At 44.1% G+C, this 19,503-nt stretch overlaps 1 protein-coding gene across 2 annotated transcripts in view; it reads left to right on the top strand.

Moving 5' to 3' along the window:
* LOC143986593 (N-acetylated-alpha-linked acidic dipeptidase 2-like) overlaps window positions 1–19,503 on the top strand; it is a 143,939-nt gene that overhangs the window by 80,734 nt on the left and 43,702 nt on the right. For both annotated transcript variants that reach the window (XM_077485002.1, XM_077485003.1), the window contains one exon: window positions 16,682–16,801. In XM_077485002.1, coding sequence (XP_077341128.1) covers window positions 16,682–16,801 — 120 coding nt within the window. The remainder of the gene's footprint in view (window positions 1–16,681; window positions 16,802–19,503) is intronic.

Genomic DNA, 19,503 nt, shown 5'->3' with positions numbered 1-19,503 from the left:
TGAAAATTTTGTTAATACACTACAAAAACAGTAATGCCGCATACACACGATCAGACTATCCGGCTTTGCAGCGGAGGTCCGCCGGACTTTCCGAACGAGCGGACCTGCCCACACACGACCGGACTTGTCCAGCGGACAATCTGCCGGACTATGGCGGGAGACCTCCAGACTTTTCAAATGAATGGACTTGCCCACACACGGAGTAAAGTCCGTTCATTTTGAACGTGGCTCCAGGTAGACGGAACTAGCGAAGGAACTCAATGTCGCCGCCTCCATCGGTGAGATTGACACCTCGCGAGCCCCGTCACCTGGTATGGATTTAAAGGGGAACCCCTACGCCACAAAAACGGCGTGGGGGTCACCCCAAAGTCCATAGCAGACCCTTATCGGTCAGGAAAGGGGGTGGGGACGAATGAGTAGGGCCTCCTCTTTCTTCTTCCAGCTCTTTAACTAGCGTTGGCCCGGTCTCCTCCTCCTCTGATAGCAGAGGAGTCCAGCGAGAAGACCCCTGGAGCTGTCTAATAAAGAACTTTAAAAACCTGTGTTGTGTTTTTTTATGGAGGGGGTAGTAGGATCGGGGTACATTGTACCCCATACTCATTCATATAGGGTAGGGGGCCAGAATCTGGGGGCCCCCTTATTAAAGGGGGCTCCTGGATTATGATAAGTCCCCCGCCCGCAGATCCCGACAACCAACGGCGAGGGTTGACAGGAAGAAGCCCTTGTCCTCATCAACATGGGGACAAAGTGCTTTGGGGTGAGGGGGACGCAGGGGCCCACATGTTGAGGGCACGTGGCCTGGTATGGCTCAGGAGGGGGGGGCGCTTGTTTTTTCAGCTTAGGGGTTCCCCTTTAAATCCATACCAGGTGACAGGGCTTGCAAGGTGTCAATCTCGCCGATAGAGGTGGCGACATTGACTTCCTTCGCTAGTTCCGTCTACCTGGAGCCATGTTTAAAATAAACGAACTTTACTCCGTGTGTGGGCAAGTCCGTTCATTTCAAAAGTCCGGCGGACTAGCACACAGATGAGCGGATTGTCCGTCGGACAATTTTGAGTCAAGACTTCTTTCTAAGTCCGCCAGAGCCCACACACGGGTGGATTGTCCGACAGACTCTGGTCCGCCGGATAATCCGATCGTGTGTACGCGGCATAAGAGGTACAACTTGGTTTCAGGATATAAACACTAGATTATTCTATATAAAGAGAAAAGCGAAGGAGAAGAGTAGGAGGTTAATAGCTAATACCGGGTTGTAAATTAAACAAAATAGATAACAGTTGCCAGTCAACAGCCAATGGTATACATCAATTATGGTCTAGTGGTAGAGACATAGTCCCAGTATTGCCATGCCTTGTCAAACTTTGTTAAAGCATTATCCCTAACAGCAAGAGTTCTTTCATATGTGTAATGAGGATTAACCAGAGCGTTAAGTTCTGACATATTAGGCACTAAATTCTTACACCACATTTTCGTAATTAAAGACTTGGCCGCCAATAATACCTGAAGTACAGCATTATGGTTCTAAAAAGAATTGATAAAAATAATTGATACACTATTATAGCCATGAAATATTAACATAACCAAAAGCTTTTCACATCTCAACGTGTAAATCACAAAAATCAATAATCAGTAAGTGAACAATATTATTTCTCAAGTCCAAATAAAGTGAATTCAGTGCAATCAAGTGAAAATCAATGTATGGGTAAGTCCTCAAATGTGCTTATAATTCACCTCAGTGCTCGCCCATTAGGTGTACGCTCACCTCATGATGTGTGAACTTAAGTTTGGTTAAAAACAGCCTTTTTCGTCACCTATAGACTAATTAAACGTGTTTTCCTCATTTGCGTCCTATCAGATTTTTCTCCACCATTGCTCAGTATTTGTAAAAAGGAGCTCCATATAGTGCTTATATCCTTTTTAAAATCAATATTGTTTGTTAAAAAGATATTGCACTCACATTTGCCAGGTACTTCAGTGCAAGAACTATGTACAGCATGTAAAAGTTGTAGAAATTCCCAACACTGCAACAATTCCATGCTGCTCCAAGAATGATCTCAGCATCTCTTCTGACTATGTGCCCCTCCCCTACACGTTTCGTCACAGGGTCACGTGGCTTCCTCAGGGGGATTCCTATTGGTGGACAAGATGCTGTGTTTTATCTTACTCCCGCTCCACTAATTGATTTTTCAGCCTGTATTGCAGCCGTGGACTGATACTTAGAACTGCTGCTCACACAAGGCAGCACTGCACCTTGAACTGATAAGATGAATCAACCCAATTCTAATCAGTGTGTGTATGTTGAAGTGAATAAAGCTCTTATCCTGATATTGTTGTCGTGCGGTGGATTAACATGGGGGTTTATTTACTAAAGGAAAAAAAACTTTTCCCTACAAATGCACTGCAACTCACTTGGAAGTATAGTCACTGTAGATCTGAAGGGGCATGCAAGGGAAAAAAACAGCATTTTTGCTTGCACATGATTGGATGATAAAATCAGTAGAGCTTCCCCTCATTTCAGATCTTCCCCTAAAGCGACTGCACTTGCAGTGCAAAGTGGATTTGCCTTTCATAAATAATACTCACTATATCTCCTAAATGTTGATGTGGAAGCTATCTAAAACAAATCCCTAATTTGACCCCTTTGTATTGAACTATACCTGTAGATCACAACTGGGTGCACATAATATATTGGCTGTGCCGTTTTTAGGTTAAAACCCTAACAGCACAGCCAATATATTATGTGCACCCAGTTGTGATCTACAGTTACAGTTCAATACAAAGGGGTCAAATTAGGGATTCGTTTTACGTGGCTTCTACATCAACATCTAGGAGAGATATTGCCTACAATAAGGGGTCCAAAATAAATATTTAAAAGCTTTTATATTTATGGACCCAGTGTTGTTATATGGGAATGTTTTAACACTGTGATATTAATCCACCGCACGGCAACAATAATCGGGGTGAACACTTTATTCACTTCAGCATACACACAGATTAGAATCGGGTTGATTAATCTGATCAGTCCAAGGTGCGGCTCTGCCTTGTGCAAGCAGCAGTTCTAGGAATCAGTACACAGCCGCACTACAGGTTGCAAAATCAATTGGTGGAGTGGGAGTAAGCTAAAAGAACAACGCGTCTTGTCCACCAATGGGAATCCCATGAGGAAGTCGCGTAACCCAGTGACGTAACGCGTAGGGGTTGAGCACACGTACAGACGAGATGCTGAGATCATTATTGGAGCAGCACGGAATTGTTGCAGTGACGTGGATTTCTATAACGTTTACATGCTGTACATAGCTGGTGCATTGGAGCACCTGGCAAATGTGAAATTGATATTATCTTTTGAATAAACTATATTGATTTTAAAAGGATATATGCACTATATGGAGCACCTTTCTTTTTACATATACCAAGCAATGGTGGAGAAAAATTTACAGGACGCAAAGGAGAAAATTAGTCCATAGGTGACTAAAAGGCTGTTTTTGATCAAACTTAAATGTGAGGTCACACGTCATGAGATGAGCGTACACCTAATGGGGGAACACTGAGATTAATTATTATAGGCACTTTTGAGAACTTGTGAAGATTCAGCAAGTCTTACCCATACCTTGATTTTCACTTGATTGCACTGAAGCACTGGACTCACTTTATTTGGACTTTTTTGAGAAGTAATATTGTTCACTCACTGATATTATGGATTTTTGTGATTTACATGTTAAGAGAGATGTAAAAACAATTTTGGTTGCTTAAATTATTTACGGCTATAATAGCGCAGCAACTCTTTTAGATTAAATTTTAGTGGGAGTGTGTTCCTTGCTGCCTGCTTTTGTAAATTTTTATTTGCTCCTAAGTTTACATTTAAATATATCACTATGGTATTGAGTGGGGAGTTTTTCAATACCTAAGTTTAGTATTGCTAGAGCCGCATCAGGGGGTGTTAATGTTCCAGTGAGCTTAGAAATGAGTTGACATGTCTGTTGCCAAGTTTTTGCATGACCATAGTATGTGGAATTTAGTATTCACTTGTCTACATCCTCTCCAGCACAGGGGGGAGTAGGTTGGAAAGAACTTGGCTAACCGGTATAGGGTAAAGTACCACCTAGTCATGATTTCTTGGGTGAGTTCCCAGTGGTTAAAGCAGTGTTATCGTGTATGCATAAGGAGAGGCTTTCAACCGTTGGTTTTCTGAGGAGGATTGTAGCTTTTTCTCCCATTGCACCATCAGAGGGGTTTTGTAGAAAGTATCTTTGTGTTGTTGGAGGGAATAAAGCAGTGAGATATTCTTGGAGTGAGGGCTAGGGTTTACATAAAATTGCCAGGCCTGGGGATTTATGTGAATTATAGGTTTGGGAATAGTGTTCAAAAAATGTGAGATAAATGTGAAAAGGAAGAAGTCTTTAGATGGAATCTTTAAATGTGGACATCAGTTCCGAAAAGGGTTTGGGTATATTATTATGGAGAAGGTCTTCTGCCCAACAGATTCCTTGTTTGCTCCAGGTCTTAGTTTGTAAGTATGGAATGAGAATGACTAGAGCTGATAGTGGGGTTAGGACATTAGTGTTTCGCTTGGAATATACAGAGCTATGAGCTGGTACACTCCAGGCTTTAAGGGATGCTTGAGCTGTGGGGGGTAGACTAGCCAAATTAAGGGGGACCAAAGGTCCGCCAGAAGGAGTGCTCAGAGGACTGTGGTACCGGACAGGGTTGATTCCATATCTACTCACAGAGAATCTGGAGAAGAGTGAAACCAATATTTCATCTGGGTAAGTAGAGATGCATGTGAATAGTTGGCAAGGTCCACAAAGCCCACTCCACCAACCTTTTTGTGTTTGATAAGATGTGCATAGGAGCATCTTGCTTTTTTGTTTTGTCACACAAATGTTTTAAGGAGGGAAGCAAGAGAGCGTAGGGTCCTAAAGATATATAAAATTTGGGGCAAGACCATCGTCCTAAAGGTGGACAGCTTACCCATCCACGTGAGCTCACAACAGGAGTATTGGTGGAGTTCTTTGGTCAATTTTGTTATGGGTGGCTTGTAGTTAGTTCCCGCCAGCTGGGAGGGAGAGGGTGTAAGTTGTATACTTAAATAGGGTATACTTTGGGGTATACAGGGGTGGCTGATTGTTAAAAGTGAATATAGAGTAGTAAAATGCAAATGTAGTGTAGATACAACTCTACATACTCACTCACAGGGGCGTTTCTTAATGAATAGCAAAGTCTTTGTGTAATATGTGAATCAGTAAAGTCTGTCTTCCTTCAAGGCATTTCAAACGTACTTTCAGGAGTAGAAATTGAAGAATCCTTCGTTCATCCAATAGTTCGTTTATTGTTCAGAAAGACAAGCAAAGACAAGATTGACATCTGGTAACATATGGCATGGTGATGGCCTCAGAAGGAGGAAAGGGTCTTCTGATCTACATTCTCCAAAGTGTAGAATCCTTTCTCTTCCCACCGATCCTCTCTTCTCCTATAACCTTACTCTCATCTTATACCTTTCATGATGCTATGTCAGCATACCCTAATAACTCCCACATTTGCATATATACCCAATATGGTTCAGTCTATAGATAAGTAGCATAACTCCACCCATTGTTCTGACTAGTAACTCAAAAATAGAAATACCTACTCAGCAAATCCCCTCCTCCCTATATGATCTGCTGTTGTGTGACCTTCAGAAACCATCACTTGCCACCGAACATATAACTTACATATATTTTCAGAAACTTTTATCTTTTAAAATATTAAATTACCTCAAAAACTTCTAACACTGATGACTTAATTTTTGACTAAACATACGTAGGGCGGAACCGGAAGTCGTGAAGTTAACACACATGCGTGCTGCCGGGATTCGTTGTTTCTTTAGATGGCAAGACGCCAGTTTGTTTTGTACACTCTGGTGTGTCTGTCTAATAAAGTACCACCCATAGATTTTACACTATGCAAGCCTGGTGCTCTATTTTTGTTCATTTGTGGGGACCCTAAATTGTGGAATATCTGTTTGTGGATTACACAGAGGTTTCACTCGCACAAGTGTTGTCTGACTTGTCTGCACAGAAAGTCACACTAGCTCTGGTAAGCATTCAGTAAATACAGGTGGTGTTTTTCCTCTGCTTTGAGACCCACAGAAAATTTATTGTGCTGTTACATCTCAGAATTTTTGGATTCGGTGTTTGGTGTGGGACTTATTTTTCCACATTTTTTATGCATGAACTTTTTTACATTTTATCTATTTATGGTAAACTTTTTATGTAATTTTTATATATTTTTTTAAGTTTAGGAGGGAATTTTAAGGAAAAAAAACTTACATTTAAATGCCCATCAATGCAGCCTTATCAGTGTCCATCTGAAGCCTTGTCAGTGTCATTTGCAGCCTTGTCCATCATTGCACACTTGTCAGTGTCATATGCAGCTTTGTCATGCAGCCTTATCCACTGTTGCAGCCTTGTCCACTATGGCGGCCGTGTCCATCAATGCAGCCTTGTCCCCTTGTCTGTGTCATTTTTCAGGTTTGTCTGTTTTATTTTTCGCTTTTATTTTTAAAAGTGGCGCCGCCGAGATGTCCTGTGTATCTCGGCGGCGCTCGGTAGTTCTCGGCCGCCTTCGGCCGTTCTCGTCGCCTTTCGGCCCTTCTCGGCGGTTTACGGCCGCCGGGAAGTGCTGAAGGCGGCCGAAAGTCGTCGGGAAGCGCCAAAGGTGGCCGAAAGCCACCGAGAAGGGCCGAAGGCGGCTAAAAGCCATCCAGAGGCTCCAAAATGGCGGGGGATCGGCGTATAACACGCACCTGCGATTTTTCCCCTGATTTTAAGGGGAAAAAAGTGAGTGTTATATGCCGGTAAATACAGTAATTCGTCATTTGCAATCTTATTTTTATATTTTCATTCATTACTCATTCTGGTTAGCATGGCATCCTACAGAAAGTGCAAAAAATACCTGAATATATTCTGCCAGAAATCCAGTAAGCTCGTAACGTAAACTGACCACTCTAGAACTGCTGCACTGTAATCCCAAGCAGGGTTGTCAGTTATCAGCTCACTAAAGGAAGTTACAAGCTCGCCGGATTTCTGGCAGGATCAACAAGGATGCTTTTATACTTGCGGTGTTTTGAATGGGGTAAAACCAAGAAATGTCAAATATTGCAAAGATGTCCAGAATTTTCCTCCCACACCCCAAACACATGCTAGTAGCTTACATGGCTCCTGTCCGAATTGGCCTTAGTATGTGTATGTACTGTATGCATGTGAGATAGAGATCTTAAACTGTAAGCTCCTCAAGGGGAAGGACTGATCTAAAATGTACACTATTTAAAGTGCTGTATAAATCATTGATGATATATAAATGTGAAAACACTCAACGAACGCTTTATTAGGTACACCTGTTCAATTGCTTGGTAACACCAATTGCTAATCAGCCAATCACATGGCAGCAACTCAATGCATTTAGGCATCTAGACGTGGTGAAGATGACTTGCTGAAGTTCAAACTGAGTATCAGAATGGGGAAGAAAGGGGATTTAAGTGACTTTGAATGTGGCATGGTTGTTGGTGCCGGTCGGGCAGGTCTGAGTATTTCAAAACCTGCTGATCTACTGGGATTCTCACGCACAACCATCTCTAGGGTATACAGAGAATGGTCCGAAAAAGAGAAAATATCCAGCAAATATCCAGTTATGTGGACAAAAATACCTTGTTGATGTCAAAGGAGAATGGGCCGACTGGTTTGAGATGATAGAAAGAGAACAGTAACTCAAATAATCACTTGTTACAACCAAAGTATGCAGAATACTATCTCTGAACTCATAACACGTCGAACCTTGAAGCAGATGAGTTACAGAAGCAGAAGACTACACCAGGTGCCACTCATGCCTTGTATCAACGGTTCAGGCTGGTGTTGTATGATGTGGGGGATATTTTCTTGGCACACTTTGGGCCCCTTAGTACTAATTGAGCATGGTTTAAATGCCACGGCCTACCTGAGTATTGTTGCTGACCATGTCCATCCCTTTTTGACTACAGGGTACCCATCTTCTGATGGCTCCTTCCAGCAGGATAATGTACCATTTCACAAAGCTAAAATCATTTCACCACTGGTTTCTTGAACATGACAATGAGGTCTCTGTACTCCAATGGCCTTCACAGTTACCAAATCACATTCAATAGAGCACATTTGGGATGTGGTGGAACAAGAGATTTGCATCATGGATGTGCAGCAACTGTCACTATGGACCAAAACCTCTGAGGAATGTTTCCAACACCTTGTTGAATGTATGCCACAAATAATTAAGGCAGTGCCTAATAAAGTGGCCAGTGAGTGTAAATTTATAATATAATAACATTATTTAGTTTGGCTAACCTTAAATTTGTTATTTATTATTATTTTCAGCACATGGACATACCCTCTACCTTATAAATAGACCTGATCTGGCGGCCATTTTACATTCTGTCTTTTGTCAGTGTAGGGAAAGGACGCTGTGTGGAGTAGGGACAGTCAGTCTAATCACTAGCTATTACTTTTAGGTCCACAAAAGTCCTTTTTAAGGACTGGTATAGGTGTACAGTATATAGGGTTGTAATACACTTATACTTTCTTTAAAATATAGAAAGTATATTATAGTGCACTGCTGTGCTGCTGAGTGATGACCGATTCTGCAGCTGTCTTTTATCAGTGTAGGGAGGGACAGTTTGGTGTTTGGAGCAGGGACAGTCTGCAATTCACTAGCTACTAGGTTCACAAAGGTCCTTTTAAGGACTGGTATAGGTGTACAGTATATAGGGTTGTAATACACGTATAATATACTTTCTTCAAATATAGAAAGCATATTATAGTGCACTGCATGCAGTGCTGCTGACCGATTCTGCAGCTGTCGTTTCTCAGTGTAGGCAGGGACAGTTTGGTGTTTGGAGCAGGGACAGTCTGCAATTCACTAGATACTAGCTAGCTACTATTAGATCCACAAAGGTCCTTTTAAGGACTGGTATAGGTGTACAGTTGTTAGAATATTATTCCAAATTCATAATTCGGCACTTATAGGTGTTATAATATATTTATGGCAAGCTTGCAAAACATATTTGGTTTTATGATTAATCATAATAAATAGTATGTGTGAATGACCTTGATCAAGTTTTCAGTGAAACATATCCTCATCTGAAGCTGAGTTAGTAATGAGTTTCTGATGTAGCCAATTTGAGAATGACATATATGGTATCTTGGTACAGAATGTCATGAGAAGACAAAAATAGACATGTGTCTATGTAGCTAAAGCAATGATAGATTGTGGATTATATCTTGTTAAAATAAGTTTAGAGTAGTCTGTCATGTTAATACATATTAGTATATAGTTATTTAATGTAAAGTTGCTAATATGTGTTCATATTATGTAAATGTATGGTTATATGACATTACATGAACAGCACATGATGTCAAGTATGGAGTGTTACATGTGAGCTTGTCAATCAAGCTCCATATGACTCTCTGAGTTAGTTTTGGATCGCACATTGCGGAAGTTAGCAGACATGAATGTGTGCCATACAAGGTTCTAAATTTGTGAGGTTATGACGTCCACATGTAGCATAAAAGCCGAGATGTTTCGAGATTGAAGGAGGGCACTCATTGACTGACACACACACGTACCCTCATACTCTCACAGACACGCACACACCCTGACATATTCATACAGAGACTGATGACTTGGGACAGCTGAATTCTGCCAGAAGTCTAAGAACGTCATTTCCTGTTGCTTCTTGAAGGACACACAAGACAGCAAGACAGCAGCCATTGAAGCACACATGTTTTCATAAGCTTATTACAGCTTTATAACTATTCAATTTTATATATTTTTACCTACACTGAACTGAACTATTATACTTTTTACATTGTATTTATGATGCCAACTGTGTGACAAATAAACTCACACTTTCTTTTAAGTCAGTTTGACTATCAATGCTATTGATTCGGAAACGCCTCTGAGATACGAGAATATAGACATAAATAATATTCTTCAACAGTATATAGGGTTGTAATACACGTATAATATACTTTCTTCAAATATAGAAAGCATATTATAGTGCACTGCATGCAGTGCTGCTGACCGATTCTGCAGCTGTCGTTTCTCAGTGTAGGGAGGGACAGTTTGGTTTTTGGAGCAGGGACAGTCTGCAATTCACTAGCTAATAGCTAGCTACTATTAGATCCACAAAGGTCCTTTTAAGGACTGGTATAGGTGTACTATTTGGTGTGCAGTATATAGGGGTGTAATACACGTATAAAATACTTTCACATATAGATAGCATAGTATAGTGCATTTCCACTGTGCAGCATTGTGACTGCTGAGCGGTTCTGCAGCGATACTACAAAGAGTGACAAACGCAATTGGAAAAAAGTATTATAACTGGTGTGATAGACCAGTGCCCCCCCAAAACGACAGATTGAAGCGGGGTGTTATATACCTTCTTCCACATATATAATGCACTTCTCTAGAGACGTTTGTCACAGGGTCATTTAAAAAATGACAGGCAGAGGAAGAGGCAGGCCCTTCCGCGGGGGGGGTAGGGCAGGAGCAACAGGCTTGAGCCAAAGTGGCAAATTGCAGAAGGTGCGTTTGATTACGTCAAAGGACGCACCAGACTTGGTTGAGTGGCTCACTCAGCCTTACTCTTCTGCACCCTCCTCATCCTCTCGATCTGCACCCTCTTCTCCACTCTCTGGTGTGTACACCCCCAAAGACACTATCACCACTATATAACCTCTGCTTGAGTCACAGGAATTATTTTACGATCCATCACAAGACATTTCTGATGCGCAGCCACTCTTGGCATTGGATCAGGAAGAGGAGGCAGCAACAACCGCCACTCAGCAGTCTGACGACAGTACCCAGATCAGCCCAAGGAGGAGGTTGGTCCCCGGTGTTGCTGCCTTCTCTAATTATAGCGGTGGGGAAGGTGACATCGATGATGATGACGTGTCTAGTGATGTCACGTGGGTGCCCACAAGAGAGGAAGAGGAGGGGTGTTCAGAGGGAGATATGGACCAGCAGATAGGGAGGAGAAGCAGGCGGAACTTAGATTGCACAGGATTGACAAACCAGACTGCTAATGTATCAGGAGCGAGGCATCAACCATGTACAGTCACATCTGGCGCTCCCAGGATGCCGGCACATGGCTGCGCAGTGTGGGCTTTTTTTAACGTGTCCGCTGCTGACAATAGTGTTGCCATATGCAGCCTTTGCAATCAACTCATAAGTCGCGGTAAGCCCAACACTCACCTAGGGATGACCGCCTTTAGAAGGCACATGAGCTGCCATCACCGAGCCCAGTGGGAGCAACGGAACACACAAAGCCACACTCCAGGCTCTCACCGTCCAGCCTCTTCTACTTCTCCTTCTCCTCTCTCCTCAGAATTGTCCTCCACTCCACCTTCCATCATGCCGTCTTCACGTTTTTCTGGAAAAAGGCAGGCTACCGTGGGCCAAATGTTCGAGCGTAAAAAAAATGATGACACTGGATAACCCTCTTGCCCAACGGTTGACCGCTGGCTTGTCAGAACTGATGGCCCGCCAACTACTGCCATATAAACTGGTGGACTCGGAGGCCTTTCAAAAATTTGTGGCCATTGGAACACCACAATGGAAGGTCCCAGGAAGGAAGTATTTCTCAGAGAAGGGCATCCCAGAGCTATATGGCCATGTTCAGCGGCAAGTGAATGTATCTCTGGCACACAGTGTCGGTGCCAAGATACATCTGACCACAGACACGTGGTCTAGCAAACACGGGCAGGGAAGGTATAGAACTTTTACTGCCCACTGGGTGAACCTTCTGACGGCCGTTAAGCATGTAACCTATGGCACCTGTGTAGATTTGGTTTTACCGCCACGGATTGCATGCAGGCCTGCCTCTTCTTCTCCTCCTACTCCATCCTCCCTCTCCTCCTTGGCTGACTCCTCCTTTTCCACTGCTAGCGTCTCTTTCGCTGCGCCGCCCAAGATCCCCAGAACCTATTCGACATGCCAGGTGAGACGTTACCATGCTGTGCTGCGTTTGTTGTGCCTGGAAACCAAGAGCCACACTGGCCCTGCACTCCTTTCAGCTTTGCGTTCACAGGCAGATCAGTGGCTAACACCGCTCAATTTGACAGTTGGTAAAGTGGTGTGTGACAACGGTGCCAATCTGCTTAGCGCATTGAAACAAGGCAACATTACACACCTACCATGCATGGCACACGTCTTAAACTTGGTTGTGCAGCGATTCGTTGTCAAATATCCTGGGGTCCAGGACATCTTGCGGCAGGCAAAGAAAATCTCGGCCCATTTCAGAAGATCATACACGGCCATGGCTCACCTTGCTGACATTCAGCGGCGACACAATCTGCCGGTCAGACGTCTTATTTGCCATTGCCCGACGCGATGGAACTCAACCTTCTATATGCTTGATGGGCTGGTCCAGCAGAAATGTGCAGTTAACGACTACCTGTACGAACTCTGCGGCAGAACAGGTTCTGGGGAGCTTGGTTTTTTTTCACTGTGCCAGTGGCTGCTCATGTGCGATGCATGCAGACTTCTGCGGCCATTTGATGAGATCACCAAACTGGTCAGTCACAGCTATGGTGCCATTAGTGACATCGTGCCTTATGCCTTCTTTATGGAGCGTGCATTGCGTCATTGATCAAGCTGTGGAGGAGCAGGAAGATGAGGAAGCCGCAATGCTGGATGAATTCCCAGGCTAGCTACTCTATCTGAGACAAGTCAACAACAGGAGTCTGAAGAGGAGTCAGAGGAGGATGGTGCCGGGGCGGATGAGGAGGAGCAAGAAGAGCATGCTTTAAACCTTTCTGGGATCCCTGTTGTTGTGCGTGGATGGGGAGAGGAGAATAAAGAGGACGACATTATCCTGGATGATGAGCAGGAGCCAGGCCACCACACCGCTTCCAGTTTAGTGCAAATGGGGGCCTTCATGCTCCAGTGTTTTAACAGGGACCCCTGTATAAAAAGCATAAAGGTCAAGGACCAGTACTGGGTGGCAACGTACTTAGACCCCTGGTACAAACACAAAATGGCAGAAATGTTACCACCATCACAGAGGGCTGTCAGAATGGAGCACTTCCAGGCCTTGCTTAGAGAAATGCTGCATTCTGCTTTTGGGTGTGCTGGCAGAGGAATTCCCACTCCCAGAGAAAGAGTTGTGGGTACCAATCCAACCGCTCCTGCAAGAAGAGGGCGGTTTGAATATGTGTTGGTCACTGCTGATATGAGGTCATTCTTTCAGCCGACACATCGACAGGTTTCATCCGGATCCAGCATCAGCAAACGCCTAAACTGACAGGTGTCCGACTACATCAGGTTAACGGCCGATGTGGACGCTCTGAGAAGTGATGAACCCCCGGACTACTGGGTGGGTAGGCTTGACCTCTGGCCAGAGTTTGCCCAATTTGCAATGGAACTGTTGGCTTGCCCCTCATCCAGTGTCCTGTCCGAAAGGACGTTCAGCGCAGCAGGGGAGATCTTGACCGATGAGCGCACTCGCCTAGCTCACGACAGTGTTGACTACCTCACATTTATAAAAATGAATGAGGCATGGATCTCGGAGGAATTCAACACATGTGACCATAGACCATGTATATGCATAACTCTTTAAACAATTTATATAATCTAGCACACAGACCTTTTTTCTACCTTTGGCTCACTTCCTTGTACAAAAAAAGCACACCGTACTATATGCCCATACCCTCCTGTTTGAAGAGGTTAAGCGGTGTCATATTTTTGGGTCCCGCAGCAAGTTGCTGGTGTCAGTGTTCTCTATCTCGGTGCTGGTGTTAGTGCTCTCTCTCTATCTCGGTGCTGGTGTCAGTGCTCTATCTCGGTGCTGGTGTCAGTGCTCTATCTCGGTGCTGGTGTCAGTGCTCTCTATCTCGGTGCTGGTGTGGTGTCAGTGCTCTCTATCATGGTGCTGGTGTCAGTGCTCTCTATCACGGTGCTGGTGTCAGTGCTCTCTCTATATCTCAGTGCTGGTGTCAGTGCTCTCTCTATCTCGGTGCTGGTGTTGTGTCAGTGCTCTCTCTCTCTATCTCCGTGCTGGTGTGGTGTCAGTGCTCTCTCTCTATCTCGGTGCTGGTGTCAGTGCTCTCTCTCTATCTCTGTGCTGGTGTCAGTGCTCTCTCTCTATCACGGTGCTGGTGTCAGTGCTCTCTCTATCTCGGTGCTGGTGTGGTCTCAGTGCTCTCTATCGCTGTGCTGGTGTGGTCTCAGTGCTCTCTATCACGGTGCTGGTGTCAGTGCTCTCTATCTCGGTGCTGGTGTCAGTGCTCAGTCTCTATCATGGTGCTGGTTTCAGACAGTGAGGGAGATAGCAGCGGAGAAGCCAATCAGCAGGCAGTGCCAGCACCATGGCTGAGGATCAGCACTGGACTGACACCTCCGGACCACCGCAGTGGAGCCCTGCATAGGTGGGGGTAAGGGCCGGGCAGAGGGAGGGGCTTAAGCACAGGTTGGCACACTGGGACACTGGAACAGGACTGCGCTGCCCTGACTGTGGCACTGATCATCTCCTGAATTGTCAAAATTTCACAGATAAAAAAAGAATGCTTGTCGTTGTCGATCCCAGATTCACTTAATACTTTTATGTCAGTGTCCATGTTGTGGGACTATGTGTGCACAGCTAGTAAGTATTTTGTGGCTGAAAATATGACCTGGAGGTTTTTAAGGTTCACCTGCCATTAAAGTCAATGGGGGTCACGTTCGTGGTTCGCGTTCGCGAAACGTCCCGTCGGAAGTTCGTCCATCACTAGTTGCTAGGTCTACAAAAGGTCTGGGGCTAGAGCCCATGGCAGCGAAGTAAAGAAAGTCATATGCTTGGGCAGGCATACACATGTATATAATGTGTGTTTATATGTATATATATATGTGTGTGTGTGTGTGTGTGTGTATATATTACATCAGGGTCCCAAGCGGGGCTTTTTTTCAGCTGGAACGCAGTTCTGGCACCTCCAGCACTGAATGTATATAATGGCAAGTGGGTGTCGGAGGGTCTATTGATGCTGGCTGCCGGGGTATCTATTGTCCCTGGTGGGGGTCTATTGTTGCTGGGTAAGTTTTAGTGTTGCTGGTGGAGGGGGGGGTGGGGGGTGTTTTATTTTGCTGGGGGGTCAATTGTTGCTGGGTGGGATCTACTGTTGAGGGAGAGGTATATTGTTGCTGGCTGCTGAAGGGCCTATTGTTGCTGGGGTGGTATTTTGATTTGCTGCAGGGCCATTGTTTCTGGGGGAAAGTCTTTTGTTGTTTGGGGGGGGGGTCCATTGTTGCTGGGGGGAAAGTATTTTATTGTGTGGGGGATCTATTGTTGCTGGAGGGGGGGGATGTTGTTGCTCATTGCAAAGGATCTACTATCTTTCTTGTTTTCAACACAAAATACTTGGTTCTGTATTCTCTGGATGGTGCTGTACTGGGAGGTGGGTAGAGGGGTGGAATCAAGAGATGGTGCTTAAAGTTGGGTTGGTGGCCAGAGACGAAGGCTTACTCGGAAGAGGGCAGTTCCTGCACCTATTCCCTGAGAAGACAAGCCCTGGTCCCAAGAGAGACCCTTCATCAGGGTCGGTCCCCAGAGCGTGCCCCCTCCCCTTCATCAGGGTCGGACCCCAGAGTGTGCCAACCCCCCCTTCATCAGGGTCCCCAGAGCGTCCCCCCCCCCCTTGTCTGCAGCAATTATGAAAAAAAAACTTCTGCTCAGCTGGGGGCCAGGGGAAGCAACAGGGCTGTTTAACCCCTCAGTTTAAGTGCTTACCGCTTGTAGTGATGCAGATTTTCAACTGGGCTCCATCTGCTCAGCTGGTGGCTTGGGGAGGAACATGACTAGTTAATGTTATCAGGCACAAGCTCTTATCTATATTCAGCAGTTTTCGCAATTTAATAATCGTAGTGACATCCACTTCTATATCAAACTCCACCGGGACTATTTGATTTTCGGGCTCAGGCAGAGTAATCCTTGTGCTGTGATTCCCGCCAATTACATTGCCCGGCAGATTGTTATAGAAGTGGATGTCAGGACAATGATTAAATTGTCGCAACTGCTGAGTATAGATAGGAACTTGTGCCTGATAACATTAACTAATTATGTTCACCCCCCCGACCACCAGCTGAGCAGATGGAGCCCAGAGCCAACCCTAGGTAAGAGACTCTGGGCTATGGGCCCTAGATTCTGGGCTATAGCCCCAGTAGCCACCCCCTAGCAACGCTACTGCTTGGAGGGCTCATTAAAAGAAATACGCTGTTCCATGCCACAAGCAAATGCCTGGCCATAACAAATTTTGTCCAATATTATTATTTCCAATAATCATCAGATTCAATTTTAGTGGTCACAGTGCAACATTTTCCTGATTCAGGAAGTGTCTCCTTTTTTTCCAGCAATGGCTAATACATGTGCCCAGTCTTTGTCAGCTTTCTGTAAGTTGACTGAATATTATATGCAGCCCGTTGGTCATATCAGGGGCTGCACCTGAAGCCTATATTAGGTAAGTTGACTACCACTGGACTAGTCATACTGACATATATTTTTGTATAGTGAGAAATATCACGTAAACATGGTTAGATTGTACATGACTACACTTAAGTCCATCCAAGAAATGGTATTTCCTGTAAACTGGCTTTCGCCAGACACCACTCGATGCTTTTTTTCATTTTTTGTCCTTTTACGTTTCTTTAGATCGTTACATAATTTTGGGAGGCCATCGAGATTCCTGGGTGTTTGGTGGAATAGATCCAACTACCGGAGCAGCTGTACTGCAGGAAGTTGCGAGAAGCTTTGGAAAAAAAGTAAAAGAAGGTAGAGTCTCCATAACATAGTTTTGTTTGACTTGGATTTTAATTTTATATTAACCAAAAAGTTTGTTTAAACATATTTAATCTATTCTGCAATGAGGAAAAGGAAACTTCTCTTAGCTTGGTGAATGAGGTGAAATTTCACTTTGCAAAGAATACCCAATCAATTGCAATAGACAAGGACTTCCATGTCTTTTGCAGCTTGTTAATGGTGACCCATGAGTCCCCAAAGTCAGCCCACCCTTGATTGACATGATCCATGGATCATGGATTCCTGAAGTACTTTGGCATCTCACGTGTGTGGGGCCCCCGCTTGCCATGTATCCATTCTACTTTCTTGGCTTTGGGCAGTATGTGTGGAAGATAATTTTTTGTTCCAATCTGACTTGTTTGCACTGAAACGTGGTGACAAACATTCTGTGTGTGGTTCCTGCACTCTGCCCTTGCGTGATGCTCATGGGTGCCATTAACTGTTAATGGTACCCCAAATTTTCAAACGCAGTGCCACTAAATCACATGGAACAGCAGTACCAATGTGTTTTTGGTGCAGTGCAATCTGAAAGGCCCCAGTAATTTTTGTATGAATAGGGGTAATTGTCTGTGGCAATCCCCTAGTTGGTCGTACGCAGGGCTGCCGATTGGGAGGGGTAGGGTAGAGCCAGCCCTCCTGTTCCAGGACCCATCAGTTTAGCAGGGGCCCCAAGTTAGAGATGGGGAGTTTAACATCTTTTGGGCACATGCACTATAATTCCACTGGCTATGACTACCAGTGATTAAATGGGTGACGGGGGAGTGGACTATTTATTCATTTCTGGGAGTAGGTGGCGTAATTTTCGTGCCATTGCTCCAGACAATTTGATTTGAGTTTCAAACTCTTGTATATTAATCCACTAGAGCAGATAGGACCTTTTATTTGTTGGGAGCCATGCATGGAGGACTACTTTACTGATCTCATAAATGATTAAATGGTCCCCTCTCTATCCCCAGCCCCCTTGTGATATGTCCCTTGAACCTATTAACTATTGAAGTCAGAGAGATATTGTTTTCTTGGTTGGAGCTGTGACTGGTGGGATTACTGGGCAAGTACAATAAGGTATTTAAAGGCAGGGACTGTCAGACGGGGGCCCTGTCAGGTACGCTGTTTGGGGCCCAGTTATTTCTAATGATGGCCATGGACCTACATAATAAGATTTTGTCAATGGAACGGATTAATAGCAACCAATTTACTTTTACTCTAGTGAGATCAGTGGATAATTCCTGAATAGTATAATTGGGGTTTAATTATTGCTTTTATTGCCCTACAGACTGATATTAAATCCACCCAGTTGATACATTTCTGTGTTATGTATTCCTTGAAGGTAACACATAATTCTAATCTTGTACAATGGCAAAACATATTGCTGTATAAACAAGAACATAGAACACTTTTTCTGTAATTGAACACTACATGGAAACTTTGGAAATATTAAAGGGAACCTATCATGTAGGAAACACTTGTAATGGAAGACTATGATAAAAGTAGTGTTATAATTACACATAATGCTTGAATTACATGACATTCATGTAGCAAAGTCCCAGGGCCCCTGAAGACCAATGGTGACCTCAGGAGTTAAGGACAGCTGACATGCTTCTGTGTAGAGTGGGTTACAATACAATGTGGGTGTAATGCAAGATGAACAGGTGGGCGTCAGACACTTTTTGAATGCAAAGAGATTTATTGTCTCTTAAATAGAACTGTGGGGGAGAGGATTAGGTCCAAGACACCCTTAGGTAGATGCAATGTTAATTGGCAGACTCTGAGACTTCTACAGGTGGACAGCTATACAGGTGAACGCCACCAGCCGGACACCACTTTTGTATAGGTAGGACTGCTGTATCCTATGGCAACAATCTTGTAGCTGTTACTAATGATAAAGGTATTCAACTTGGGCTCTCCCAGCAGGCCAAGGGACTCAAGAAAATATCTGCCCATTGGCTGAGACACCCCATTCATCCCTAATCTGTCCTTGCAATGCCCTTGTCTTATTTAAGGTCACCAGATAACTGGCCATCTAGTGACAGAAGAGAGAAGTGCAGCTATTCCAAAACTGGGGTGAAATCAATTGACCTATCAATTGGCCGCCTTCACTTGGCAAATAAATTTAATAGCAACCCTGCCTAAACAGCAGGGTGCTACATTCAAAACGGTAAACATTTTGATAACAGTGCTTATCCTTTAAAACTGAACCACAGGCAGATAACTGAATTCACTGGTGTTTTTTCCCTTAAGTACAGTGGTGTGAAAAAGTGTTTGCCCCCTTCCTCATTTCCTGTTCCTTTGCATGTTTGTCACACTTAAGTGTTTCGGAACATCAAACCAATTTAAACAATAGTCAAGGACAACACAAGTCAACACAAAATGCAATTTGTAAATGAAGGTGTTTATTATTAAAGGTGAAAAAAAATCCAAACCATCATGGCCCTGTGTGAAAAAGTGATTGCCCCCCTTGTTAAAACATACTATAACTGTGGTTGTCCACACCTGAGTTCAATTTCTCTAGCCACACCCAGGCCTGATTATTGCCACACCTGTTCACAATCAAGGCATCACTTAAATAGGAGCTGCTTGACACAGTAAGGTCCACCAGAAGATCCTTAAAAGCTACACATCATGCCGAGACCCAAAGAAATTCAGGAACAATTGAGAAAGAAAGTAATTGAGATCTA

The sequence above is a fragment of the Lithobates pipiens genome, unplaced genomic scaffold (assembly GCF_037356315.1).
Source record: "Lithobates pipiens isolate NorthernLeopardFrog02 unplaced genomic scaffold, aLitPip1_a1.2 Scaffold_17, whole genome shotgun sequence".
Classification (NCBI taxonomy): Eukaryota; Metazoa; Chordata; class Amphibia; order Anura; family Ranidae; genus Lithobates; species Lithobates pipiens.
The sequence above is the reverse complement of the archived record's forward strand: the minus strand, read 5'-3'. Positions and strand labels throughout refer to the sequence as shown.